A 14,578-nucleotide genomic window follows, 5' to 3' on the forward strand; every position below is an offset into this window, starting at 1 on the left:
ACGAATTTTTTAGTCAAATGATACCTGTTATATTGTCTGATATAAAAATTTCAAAAGTAAATGATGGTTGAACTTAAAAGATTTGATCAAAGAAGATTATTATTTCTTAATTGTTTAAAATTGTGTTTGCATCATATATTATCGATGAAAATTTCCGATTCTATCGCTCAGCGGCTAATACACAACATTTTTATTAACCAAAACTTATTAGTAGATTGAAGTGTATAATTTTCATAATGTAAAAGAATAAAGTACCAAAAAAAAAAACGAAATTCGATATTTACAGTATAAGCAAAAATTTCATCGAAAAAAGGTTTGGAGTAGGAAATTTTAAAAAGGGAAACATAATTCCTGTTTCGTTTAATTTTGAAAACTTTGGAAAATACTGACCATTCATGTATTTTTCGCCCGTCGTTAATTATCCTCTATAGAGTTATATTCCCCTGTTTTAAAAGCAGCATTTTTGCCGATTTTTTTTACATAAAACATGACTTATATTTATGATTATTTTACTTTTATTTTATATCTAATTAATGTTTCACTTGAAAATGTTAAGCTTATAATTAATTAATCAATAATTCAAGAAGAAACAGATTCTAATTTAATGTTCTTTATTTTCATAAGATTTTCCGAGAACCAACAACTTTTCAAAACGGAAAGCTCTTTCATGTTGTTTGTATCAAGAAATTTCGTTGGTATCGAATGACAGATCTGATATCTGTCCGTTTCTTTCAGCTCAAAAAACCAGACACAGATCGCACACAAACTTTTGTTTATGATCGGAATTTCAAACAGATTTTTGGGAGGTGAAAAATGTTCCAAACATGGCAATGTCAATGATAACGGGCAGAACTAAATGGCCTTCGATTTTGACAGCGTGCTCTCAGGTATAAATAGAAAGATTATTTTTGCGGACAGCTCGCACCGCAAATAAACACGTGTTCCCTTTTCTACTATGCGGTTTGCAATTGATTGAAAATACAGATATTTCATCAAATGATGACACCTCTTAAGGAAGAAGTAATTTCCTCTCAAAACAGGCTGGCAATTATGTCTACCATCAAAGTCTACTTGCGGTACAATTCAGTCTATGATACTTCATCATTCAATCACTGTGATTAGACAGAGTTTTACTTAGCGAAAATAGCAGCAGATTAAAATTGAATCTCCCAATATGTGGAGGGCAAAATTGGGAGATTGCTACCAAACCGAACTCTGAAATCTGCAATCGGACGAGATTAAAATTTTTATTTTTTTTAAATGGACAAATCAAATTATCTGCATTAATTAAATTGTAAATGACTACTCAAAAGAGATTAAACGAATCGTTACAAATAAATAAAACATGAAATTTTAATTTTTTTTTTTATGTACATAGATTTATTTATAAAAAATGAATAGACAAAAAAAGCGATATTCAAGACAAAAAATTACTAATTTATAGAAAAACTCACTTACAAATCTAAGTCTAATATTCATATCATGGAAGAGAAATTTGAACAGCTCATGATCAATTTCATTTTTTTTTCTTTTTTTTTATTAGGTATACATCAAATGTAAAAAAAATAAATAATAATAAATTTTCAGCCCTAAAGCTTAAAATAAATATGATAAAAAAATTAGAATTTGCAATGAAAAGATCAGGCTTGTCAAGGAATGGAATTGCTGAAATTGTCACTTGGAAGCGACAGATTTTCACAGATTAGAGATAGACACAACAAATCTAAATTCTCCTGATGATAGACATTCCTCCCAAGTACGCCCCACCGTCACAAGATTTTCGAAAGAGAGTCTCATCAGAGAAAGTTCACTGACGCGACTGGTTAGAGGGAAGAAAATAGTTTCGGAAGAGAAAAGAAGAAAAAAAAAAGCGAAAGTGAAGAAAACATACCTTTTTTCTACTTGTTTCCTAAGACTTAGTCTCATATAATTCTCCTGCCGATAAACAGGATCAGTCTTTGGGTATTCCTCCTCATCATTGCACACAGTTAATCGTCACCATGTAAAAGTTAGCCTAAGGTCAGTGAATCCGTTTTGATTCGAGAGCTCCACATGTCTTTTTCCAGTGACCAGCGTGACTCGCTCCCAAAACACTCGGTTCTGTTGTGCGTCGATTTGTGGCGGTAGAATCGACCCGCCTCCGCGGTCCGGTCTATTTCGCACGGAGGGGTGGCGCTGCGCGATGCCAACAGAAGCCTCAAATGTAAACAAACAAGAACAGGTGATCATGCGAAGCTGTGCTTTTTTCTGCTACTCGCATGGACGATCTGAGAGCAGTTTTCCTTTCTTTTACTATATACTCTTCGATAAGCCAAAACTATGGAAAGTTATATTTTATTCTATTGGTGTTCACCTTATCATAAATAATTAATGCCATTATTTGGTATTTTTGATGTTTTTCAATAATAAATATTAATGACATATAAGACTATTGAACTGAGAAATCAGACGTTGCATTTGGATATGAATTATTACTATCAGTCGTAATAAAGTGTTGTTTTGAAATGACATACGTATGATTTGCCTCAGCATTTGCAAACAGAGAGTTAATAATTTGCAAATTTGATAATAATGAACTCCAACAAATAAAATTAATGCTTTCTTCTAAAGTTGCAATAGTAGAGGTGTAATTAACAATTTTGAGTAATGTTCAGATGCCGAGAACACCACCTGAGATTTTATCCGACTCTGAAAAAAAGTTAACACCACACCAACAAGATGATATCTGACAGACCATATAATACTTTCATCAGAACCATTTAATTGACTCTCGGTAGAGCCACGACTCATAATCTTTTAATAATAAAGAAAAAAATCTTTCTTCAGAACTACGAATCGATACATAAAAATATTGTTTAAGGAAGCTAATTTGCCTAGTACCTTCATTTTAATCAAATAATTTCACAATCTTTTCAATGTTTTTTCCAAATATATTCCATTCTATCAAAAGGAAACATAAACACAAGGAAACTGAAATTGTTTTAATATAACAAGTAAACATCTACTGAAATACAAAATATGTGATAACATAGTTTGAAAAAAATTCGTCCACAAATTGTAGTTAATGATTAATTCTTTAAAGATTTTCAAAATTAAAAAAAAATGTTCTTTGTTGTCAATTATTTAAAATTATTAGAAGAATCCATTCTTAAACTGACAAAGCAAACATTTAGAATACTTCATTCTGCCATTTTTTTAAATAATATAACAATCGGATAAATATAAAAAAGTGTTTTTTTTTTATTCTTAAATTATTCTTAAACAGGAATGGAGCAGATATTTATAAAGTTGCTTACACTACTTTCTGCAACTAAATTTTCATGTCTACGTCGTCCGCTTCAGATTTTGAGGGGGAAATTAAAAAAAAAAAAAAAAAAAAAAAAAGACTCGAAAAAAAATTCGTGAATGTTTTGAAATCACGTCGCTTGTTGTTATGAATGCTTGCCAGTGTTAAAAGGATATGGACCAAAACTCTTTTCTTGCATCTTTATCCCTGCGATCTTCGGATTTCCTGTTAAAGTGGAGCAGCGGAAGAGTTTTTTGTAATAAATTATGCACCCCAAAACTCCCCCAAAGAGGATCTACTCCCCTGGTTTCCCCATTTAAGTCACAAAGATCCCCTCTCATATCGAATCAGCAGAGGGGCTGTATAGTAAATTCGGAATTAAAGCGATTTTCTAAACGATATTTACTATTTAAAAATAATGACAGCCTAATCTAATAAATAAAATGTGACAAAGGTCTCTTTAAAAAAATTTTTTTTACGATTTTTAATCAAGGATAGAAAAATTTCAACACCTTTTATATAAATCACATATAAAATAAGGTTTTCCTTTATACAAAAATGAAGTGTTATTTAAGGTATAATTTCCAAATCTTAAATCATATTTTAGCACCTACAAACAAAAATAAAGAATTTATTGGGTATTTTCTGCTTCCCATTTTTCAATTGTCGTTTTAGCAAATTTGTTTAAAAAAATAACAGCAAGCTTCAGATAAAACCCTTAACAAAAATTAACAATTTCCTTTAAAAAAAAATTTATTCTGTAAATAACTGTAAAATACAGGAAATGCAAATGCTTCATAAAAAAATGTTCGGTTTGATTAAAAATATCATATAGAATTTCGCAGGATATAATATTATATATATGTACAGATATAGGAAATATAGGATGTTACAAACTACAAAAAGGACAATTTTAAAACTTTGCAAAAATCGTTAGAAAATCTATTATGGAGGATCAACTGATTTTCTCTTATAAAAGAACTTCAATGATCAATCAATATGCTATTTTGTAAAAGAACGAACTATTAAAAATGGATTTTGAAATAAACGTTTTTTTGAAAAATTAAGTACTATCGTCTCTTTTTCTCAGAAGCAAATCAAGCAGGAATTCAAAATGAATGATTTCATGAGTTCCACTCGCAGATTTTACTCACTATACCAAGAAATTTGAATTAAAGAGGTTTGGTTAAAGATTTCACGATTTAGTCATCTGACTCAGAAGAAGTGTAAAGGTGAGAGAACTTAAAAAAATACAATGCCAATGGAAAAGCCAATGAAATGGTGTATGATTTTTGGTGCTCCACTGAATCGATGGAGATCAGGAAATCTCACATTTCCTCTTACTTTTTAAATATATATATGTAAATTGTCTCTTTTATTTATCATTTTGAATTTCGAAATTCTTTTTCTATATAGGCCTAGTCTTGAGTGGGGAAAGTTGCTTATGTTAACACTCAATATACATAATGTTCGCTCTAACTGTGGCACTCTCTCTCTGATTCCTAAACTTTAAGCGATAAATACACATTTCCAATTTAAAAATGCTCTAAATAACGGAAAGTATGATATTATATATATTCCACATTTTATAACATGATATGTCCAAATTTTTATATAATCCCCTGGTTCTATTATTCATATGTAGCAAAACTATTTTTGATGCTCTAACACCATAATTTGAATATAACTATTTTAAACAATTGTATATTTAATGTCCACTTCAAGGAAGGTCTGTCAATCAACCTACGGAGCATACTTGTGTCGGCCGTTGATTGATTTAAAATTATGAAACTAATTGTTTCATATGTCAGTCAGTTTTTGTCACAGAAGAGTGGGACATTTTTGCTTTTCAAATGCTATCGTGAGAAAAATATTTTATTCTATATTACTAACAGGACCATTATATATATTGAAATATAAACTTTTAGACATTATGCTTTTTTTAGAAGTACTCAAACAACTAAAAATAAAATCTTTTATGTCATTTATAAACTTTTTGCAGCTAGAAATACAAGTTAATTTCTAAAGTTTAGAAATTGGTTATCGGGCGACAATTAGAGTGCACCCCATTTATAATATTCTATGAAATAGCTAAACCAGGGGCTGTTAAAGCTTTTTTGTTTCCATTTTTCACTTCTTTTTTTAATAGAAAAGTACTTCTCAGTCTCATTTTCGTGTGAAAATTCTATTATAATCCTAAAAGCTCTTAGAGAATAGGTTAAATGCAAAATTAATAAATGATTACCAAAAGGGCATTGAATAGAAAATATTTAAGCAGAAAACGTGAATGAAATGTTTTCAATCACGATGATTTTCTTAACGAATCTTATTTGCGAATTCTGTAGAATTTGAAAAAAGTAGAAGAAAAACTGCGAAATTTTTTACTGTCCTAATATTTTCCTACCCGCCCCATTTTGATATTGCGGTCCACAATCTCTAATGTGGAATACAACAATCTCTAATATGATATATAGGGTTTTGTTGTATTATATATTGTAATATAAGTTTCTTTCAGATTTAACGTAATAGGCCAGCGCTGGTCTAGTGGTAAGGGCAGGGGCCTCCGGGCACGAAACATTGTTACGTCAAAGATCCGCCGAGCTTGCGGACCTGATGCTTGCCAAATCTGACTCCATAAAAGAAAAACCTCTTTCATAGCCATGGCGCTGATGCTTGGCGAGGGATGGGCTGCCAGCTCAGGTATCATCCGCAACATCCAACCGCAACTCCAAATTACGAGCTTCATCCCAACATTTTACTTGTGTTGGTTCCAAGCAGCGCACCAATATAACTACACTAAATCAAGCGAATTATAATGACCATTAAGTAAAACGTTTAATGTTGATTGGTTTTTGAAGATTATTCTGTTCTTTTCTCTTTCAAATTCTTAGCTTGTCATTAATTATTATTAGCTTGTTTATTATCAATTAATAAAGACAGGTTCGATATTTTGGATTTAATAATACAAGCTTCTTAACCACGCTAATTCTAATTTCGAAATTAATAGTTTTATATAGTTTAAATCTAATAAAACAAGAAAATCAAGTTATAAATGAAGTTAAATAAAACTGTTTGCTGTAAAGACAAAGCCGAATTCTTCTCAACATATTCAGTTACAAATCTAACTTTTACATCAATAAAATATATGAATGAGTTGGGAGAACTATGAAATGAAAATAGTTAAGAATAGTTTTTAAAAATGATATTTAAATTTAAAAGATAAATATATGCATATATTAAATGCCTTAGATAATGTGCTTAGATTGCATCACCAATGGCTTGTGATGTAACCACAAAATTATGCTTGTCTGACACTTCAAACCAAGCTTGTCTAAATATATAAATTTATGACTAAAAGCAGACGACCGAGGGTTTTTCTATCTTTTTGTACCTTGACTAATATCTTTCATGTGATGAAACAAAGCGTGGGCTTATTCTTAGTTTCAACAAGAAAAGTCTGTTTTCTTTTATTTTTTAAGGCTTGGATCACTTTTTTTAAGTTGGAAATGAATTCTGTATCTAGGAATACTGACTGCCTTTTTGTATGCTTCATTCATTTTTTTAATATTATCTTAACATCTCTTAAAAATCTTTTATTAACATTTCTGAACATTCTCTTATTAACATTATCTTAACAACTCTTTTGGTATCTTATTAACATTATCTTAACATCTCTTTTAAGTATCTTATTAACATTATTTTAACATCTCTTTGTAATTGTTCTGAAGTATAGAAGATCCCAAAGATTGTTGTAATCAATCTTATTTAAAATGTTTTTTTAAATCGTCTTTTTAACATTTTGCACAGCAGATCTAAAATTGCAATAAATAGAAATAAAGGATGAAAAAAAACAGGCTGTCATTTCAGGCACAAAATTCAAATTCGACTGATGTTATGATATTGATAAAAAAAAAAAAAGGAAAGGAATGCTACTTATTTTTGGAATTATATCTACCGAAATTTAAATTTCACTTTGTTTAGTCATATAAAGGATATTTTTTTAGGGTTTTAAAAATACATCATCGCATCTATTCAATTTATTTTATTTCTTACATACACTATGTCTCAAGTTTCTATCAAAGTAAGTCACAAAACAAACAAATATTAATTTACTTTAGCATTATCCCACCAGAATAGGGTAGTACTATATTTAGGACAAATCATTAGAAATAGAATCTCAAGATAGAATAGAATAATCTATCTTTTGACCTTTAAATGACCCGACGTTGCTGCAAACGCTAATTTCATGTATTTTATTAATAAAAAAATAAAAAAATTAATTAATAATCACAAAGTCTGTAAAAGCTTCTTAATGCTTCAGTATTATCTTTCCGAATAAAGCCCAAATAGAAAAGAAATCGTTGTATAATTAAGCAGGTTCTGGCATCTCCTAGAGGTATAATAATGATGTGGGTTGAGTCACTTCCATTTTGGTGACGAGACATACTGCTGGAGGGATTTTTCCGATTTTGATGCCGGTCCTTTGAAATTTTCCCGAAGTTCCCGTGTTGATAGTGTAACAACTATCATTCAGATTATCCGAATGTTTGGACTGGGCAAAGGGTACAATTATCGCATATTAAATTAGATGCTTCCGCAAAGTAGAGTAAATGTCATATGCAAGAAAGTAAAAAAAGAAAAAAAAAATGAAATTAGCAATCTATGCAATGGTATCTCGTACGTAAAAGATTATACACATTATATAATATTTTTATGTAAAAAATTATATAAAATACATTCCATAAAGCTTACAGACCGTAACTTTATTTTTCATTAAAAGGAGAATATAAGCTGCACAAAATTATTGTTAAATCTTGTAACTTCTCGCAAAATTGCATACTGTGCCAAAAGGCCTTAGAAAGACTCCAAAAGCTAATTTTTTCATAAGTAATTACTAATTTTAAAAGACTATTACAAAATTCAACTAAGCATTGGGAGTAGCAACTGGAATAATTATACATTAAAATATAAATAAATTGATATAAAATATCTATAATATTATGTTTCAATATGAAGGCCAACACTGAAGATAAAATAACTTTTGCTATATATGAAATCGGATTGTCAATTAATATTTTATAATTGTTACAAACATTTCTCACATTCATTATATTTATGAGTAAAATTTGAAGAAAATGCATTCATTTGTTTAGATTTCTACAGATTACAAAATTATTCATGAATTTTCAGTTATATAATAAAAAAAAATTTGATCCGGTTATCCAAACGCTAACATGAAATTCAAAGTCATGGTCTTACAGAGGTTTGCTGTTTTAAACAGAACTATACAGAAAAGGAAAACATCAAATTCAGAACACGAACATACAAAAGAAAGCTGCCTTCTTCTATATTGTTTTCTTTTTTGAATTAAGCTCTTTCTACTTTTAGAAATAGAAAAAAAACCGGCTTCTTTATAATTGCAGTTTCTTTTTGAAAAATGAGTTTAAAAGAGGGCAACTTCTTTGAATTAAAAGTAGTTTATGTAATTGATTTGTTAGCATCCTTTGTAGTCTGATAAGGCCTTGATTTAAAATCAAATTCTAAGAAGCTCTTTTTCATGTAACATATGAGTTTATAAATTGTCTTTATGGAAATTTTTTCAGTGTCGTGCATAATTCTTACTTTATTTTATTTTATTTGCCTCCTTTAACATGTCTAATGTATTATTTCACAGGAAGCAGTAAAAAAGGATTAGTACATAGCCTGGGTTTTGCTATATTGTATTAATTAGTTGTTATTTTCAGTTTAACATGAAAATGTAATATTTAACGCAAGCTTTTGAAAACAAATTAAAGATATCTCCAATGGTTGTATTTTTTTTCTACTTTTTTTAATGACAAGTTTAAAATTCTGGAATAGGCTTAGTATTCGACAATATGAGCTTCAGAAGAAAATGAAAAGCCAAAATAAATTAACGAATTATTATTAAAATCTTGCATTGACGAATGATTAAAAAATAATACAAATGTATTAAAAGGAAATCACGACGCCACAAAAAAAAAGTCCTTATTAATATAAACTTACAATTTATCGTAAATATCCAACGAGGTATAGTTCAGAAACAAGTTTGCGGTCTCCAGTATTCTATGCATTTATTTATTTCGTCAATTTATGCTGAAAGTAATCAACTCAAAACTAAAAAAAAAACAATGTATGTTTCTCATTTTAATGCCATCTGTCTAACAGAAAAAAATTATGCATATCAATATTTGTACAGTATATATAGAATACCTACGCCACATTAACAGGATGTTTTTTTTCTCTGTAGAAATATGACATTTTAAAACAACAGGATATTGTATCACATTGCTTATTTCTCTTTTCTTTTGATTTCATTTTGCATACATTGACGAAATAAATAAATGAATAAAATATTGGATGCGCATGTTTCTTCCCTGTACATTCCCTGCTGAATATTATTTCAACTATTAGTTATTTTTAAATAAATAATTTTAATAACAATGTTTTTTTTATTTTTTATTCGCTCTTATTTATTTATTACTTTATAGTAATAAATAAATAAGAGCGAATATAATTTATATAATAGAAGAATTATCTCATAGTAAAGAATATGCGTTCCGCAAGCTACTTAAATTTGTCATAAGCTAATGGAAAGATAAACGAAAGAATGTCACAATAATCCGACACTAAGCCAATCACTAGCTCACTGGTGCATTCGGTGATGATGATAGAACTCCCATTAAAGATAACAGCAAAAAAATATTTCTTATTAGCACTTAAAACTTTTGGGGGGGACTCTCATTTTCTCTATTAGGGCTTTAGTTGTTGGAAAATAGTACATACCTTTCCACGAATACTGCACTGCTGTGTCAACATCCGCTGTCAGCGATGTCTTATCAACAACAAACGGCTCGCAATTTTCACTTTAGCGGGCTTAACGCACTCTCTTTTCTATAAATTGCTCATTTTACGATCTACGAATGATGTAGGAAATTTACGAGAGTAAGACTTTGGAAAAAAGAAATGAAAAGAAAAGCGAATATCCGGCTTGATGTTTTATATTTAGAACTGAATTTAACGTTAATGGCAGGAAACAAAACTGTTCGATTGCCATTTGAATTCAAATTATTTACTGCGCTGCATTAGTCTGAAAAAAATCGTCTGATGATTTTAAACTACAATCAGACGATATATATTATTACGGATCAACATGGTATGAAAAGTTACGCAGTTTTAAGCACAATTTTAACAAAATAAATTCTATGTTATGCACAATTTATATGTATATAAAATTTAATCCACATATTAATTTTATGTCATAGTGAAAGACACACATTTACATAACATATACATTGATTTGTTTATTAATGGCATTCGAAGATTAAAATTAATTTTAATAAGCTTACAGGTCTTAATATACAATGGACTATTAACTGGAAATATATTCAGTATTTCTAAATTACAAATACGCCAGAGATAAAAAAATAAATAAAATAAAATAACAATGCTGGAGTTGTTAGGCATTTCTTCTCCTTAGTTAAAAAAATTTCGCCAATAAAAAAATCTTTTTGCCTCTAAATTATTACCAAATTTATAAATATTTATATTCATGTTTATTTGATTTGCATCATGTTTGAAAGGATATAATTTTGTAATTGATCTTTCACTCATTTCCTGATGTGCCAGATTTTCGAAATTCCTTTTAGTTACAAATTCTTGTTAACTATTTTAATACCTTCTTCAATTAATTATCAGTTAAACCACTAAAAATTTAATCAAATTTCGGTTCCATTCTCCACTAGCAGGCGGCGTGAAGTTAAGACAAAAACCGATAAGTTTCCTTAATATTTATGATAACGAATTTTGAAATATATTAAACATTGAAATGTACAAGAAAAATAAAAGTAAAAAAAGTTTTCAACACTTTCTGTAAAAATTAAACACCAAAAATTAGAAAAACAACTCTTTAATTAAAAATTTGGGGTCAAATAAAAACATAAAAGCTTGAAGCCCTGCAGGAAATTTAATAAAGAAATAAAACAGAAAATATCGTAAAAAAAAGAAAACTCATAAATATTCTGTAACAATTAATACATATCATGAATATACAATTTATTTAAAGTGTTTTTAACAGGACTTAACGCATTTATATTCCTGTTTTGAACCAAAGAATTTTGATTTCAAAAAAGCGTTAGTTTACCCGTTTTAATACACTAACAGCAATGCACTTTAATTTTTTTTATCAATTATTAAGGTTTTTGTACAGGTAAAAAAGATATTTTCAAAACAATTCTTCTAAAACATCTTTAGCTTATTACGCTTTCCTGTTCCAAATCTTGGAAAGATGCTGTTCTTCATTAATTGATTCTCCAAAATACGAAAGTTGTTCGCATCTCCCACGCTCGCCTAAAGACATAAACAACTAGCGGAAGGGCCCCCTTGGCATCCAAAAACGCTTCAATTACATCCTGTACAAGCAGATGAAGGCTCTCATCTATCTCTTTGGACAGGAAGCAATAGCTACTGATTTGCACTCTTATGGAAAGAGGGAGATAGATCAAATTACAAGTAAGTTCGTGGCCTTTAGCGAAAGGTTTCATCTGTTAAATCACGAGAATCTGGAAGTTTCTTTGTCTCAACAAAAAAAGTAGTTTTAGTGATCTTTAATGATGAAAATATTCATTCATGATTGCTTTCTGCAATGAAGAAATCATTCTACTTAGCATACTGAAATTTGACGTTTCTTTTAGGGATTTATCATTCTTAAAGAAAATAATAATAATGATATTAATGATAAACAAAATTTTTTAAAAAAACTTTAACTAAAAGGAAATATACTATTGAAATTATAACCTTGAGAATCCATGATTGAACAGCCTTTATGAAATAAGTGATAATTGTCTTTAACTCAACATTTTAAGTAATATTTTAACATTCTTCACATACCGTCTTTTAGAATTTATAACTGTTAATAATTTCATTGAATGTCTCGTAAAAAAATCTCAAGGTGAATTAAAATAGTCCTAAAATATCGAGACATTTTAGCATTTTAAATAAGAATTTATTAATTTTTATATGTCGTTCTTAAATATTTATAATGTTGCGTGTGAATTAATTAATATGTTATGATATTTTGCTGAATATCTTATAAAAAAATCTCCACTGAGACAGCATAACCCTCAAATACTGAAACTGCTCTACATAAAACCGAAAACTTTCAAGTCCACATTTTTCATGAATTTCTATAAGAACTTTTTTTTTTGTATATCTCGTCAGAAATGGTGATGGAACAAAAAAAAATTAATAAATCCTTTAAAAGGAAAGGAATCAAATTCAGAAGAAATAAAGAAATAAAATTGTAAAGATTATAGAACTTAAAACCGAAATCCATAAAGTTTTTACAATAATAATAAGTGTGAATTCTTTGTTTTTCCTTTTCTCTTTGCTAAATGACGATAAAGATAATAGTATTGCTAATGCCCCCTCTGCTTAGATTCCTTTTTTTAACCTGATACAATAATTCTAAAAGAAGTTTTAGAGCACTTAGATTTTATTTAAATTAATTAGGATTAGATAGGAAAAAAGCAAATTAATATAATCATAAATACTGAATATAAAATTCTTAATCCAGCCAATATGCACACCTTTTAATTAAACTTCGTTTTTGGAATAAGTTTTAATTTCGTCTTTTGTTTTCAACATTACATGCGACACAAAAAATTTCAACTAGATAAACTTAATTCAGACTTTTAACTTTTTAAAAAGTTATAATAAAGGAAGAAATAAAGATTACATAAAAGACTTAGCTATCTTAATCTTTTCAATATTTATTCAAAGAATTTTTATGGGAAAAAGCACCGACAGATGTTGGAAAGAGTATAAGAAAAACTACACAACTGTTGTAGAATTGGTTTAAAACACAAAGGACTTCATTTAGTTATACATGGCATTTAAAATTTTACAAAAATGCTTTTTCGTTTATTGTAAGCCAGCTTTCGATTTTTAAGAAAGCCATGTGGTGCAATAATTTTGAATATTCTTCATTGAATTTATAACTATAATTTATATAAAGCAGTGATTTAAGACGCCAATATATTACATAAAGCTGATATTTCGTTCTTGCAGAAAACGGCTACGTATTGAAATATAAGATGCGCTGGACACTGTTTTGTTAAACATTTTTCAAGTGATGTACATAAAATTATCTAATTTCTTCTTTTCTTTCAAATAACAGCAAGTAAAATAAGTAAAAAAACAAAAAAAAAACAGAGATAGAGTGAGAGAGAGAGAGAGAGAGAAAGAGAGAAATCTGTCGAAACTGCTGAAAACTTTATTGATACTTCCCTACCTGCTTGTAACTGCACTTCTTTACATTTGATTCATTGAATCTTCCCATTTCGGCTTTCGCTAAGTCAAGTCAATGGGACTTCAAACAAGTAATGAAGAGCAAAGGATTAAGCCCATTAGTAAAGAAAAGCTTAACCTTCCTGAGAGCAAATTAGATAAAGTTTAACACGTTTACGTGCATATCGCATGCACTGTACCCACGATCAACTTCCAATGGAAGAACCTGTCACTTTTTGCTACATATGTGAATCGCTACATCTGTCAAACATTGTCTTGTTGGAAGTCCCGAGCTTTAACTAGAACGTATGCAATATTTCAAATCTAATTCAATCCACCTTAAAGAACGGTTAGAGAAGGATTTCCATATTTAGAATTTTAAAATTTACTGATGCATGGAAATTTTAACAAAAATATCAAACTAGTTACTTTATATCTTATTTTTTTCTTTCTTTTATTTTTTTAAAAAATAAAACTAATTTACTACCGCTTATAATGGTTAGAAAAGACAGCAGATCCCATGAGGGCCCTTCGTGAATAAATTACAACAAAATCAAAAGGGAAACACAATCTTCCTAAAGGAATAATAATTGACAAACTTTCGAGGTCCCGTCGTAAATAATCAAGTAAAACTGGAAGCTCTAATTTTTTCAAAGTATACCTCCTCTCTTCCTCCGATAAAAGTTCTAAATGCATGTTCGGATGCGCATCTAAAAAAACCGGTGATATGAAAAGTTTCTTTTTATTTTAATGACTTAATGACTTTTATTTTATAACCTTTCGGTTATTTTTTAAAATTTAAAGACAAGTACTGAAAAAAATTCAGTGATATATTTATCAATGGGATACATTTACTAATTAGCATTCATATTTTTTAACTGAAATTAGATGTCTACATTTATTATCCACTGCTATGCTTCTTATTCACATATTTGCTCTTCTTTTTGAAGAAGTATTGGTTATGAAATCTAATTCACCGCTTTGAAG

General features: G+C 29.0%; 1 protein-coding gene across 3 annotated transcripts in view; it reads right to left on the reverse strand.

The window, feature by feature from the left end:
* Window positions 1-14,578, reverse strand: part of LOC129958326 (SH3 and multiple ankyrin repeat domains protein 2-like) — a 236,849-nt gene that overhangs the window by 131,525 nt on the left and 90,746 nt on the right. Inside the window, exon 1 of one of the 3 annotated variants that reach the window (XM_056070734.1) lies at window positions 1,892-2,102. The exons of the other annotated variants lie outside the window; for them this stretch is intronic. Coding sequence (XP_055926709.1) covers window positions 1,892-1,926 — 35 coding nt within the window. The 5' untranslated portion in view covers window positions 1,927-2,102. Of the gene's footprint in view, window positions 1-1,891; window positions 2,103-14,578 lie in introns of those variants that run through there. 3 annotated transcript variants of the gene reach the window in all.

This window comes from Argiope bruennichi, chromosome X1 (genome assembly GCF_947563725.1).
Source record: "Argiope bruennichi chromosome X1, qqArgBrue1.1, whole genome shotgun sequence".
Taxonomy (NCBI): domain Eukaryota; kingdom Metazoa; phylum Arthropoda; class Arachnida; order Araneae; family Araneidae; genus Argiope; species Argiope bruennichi.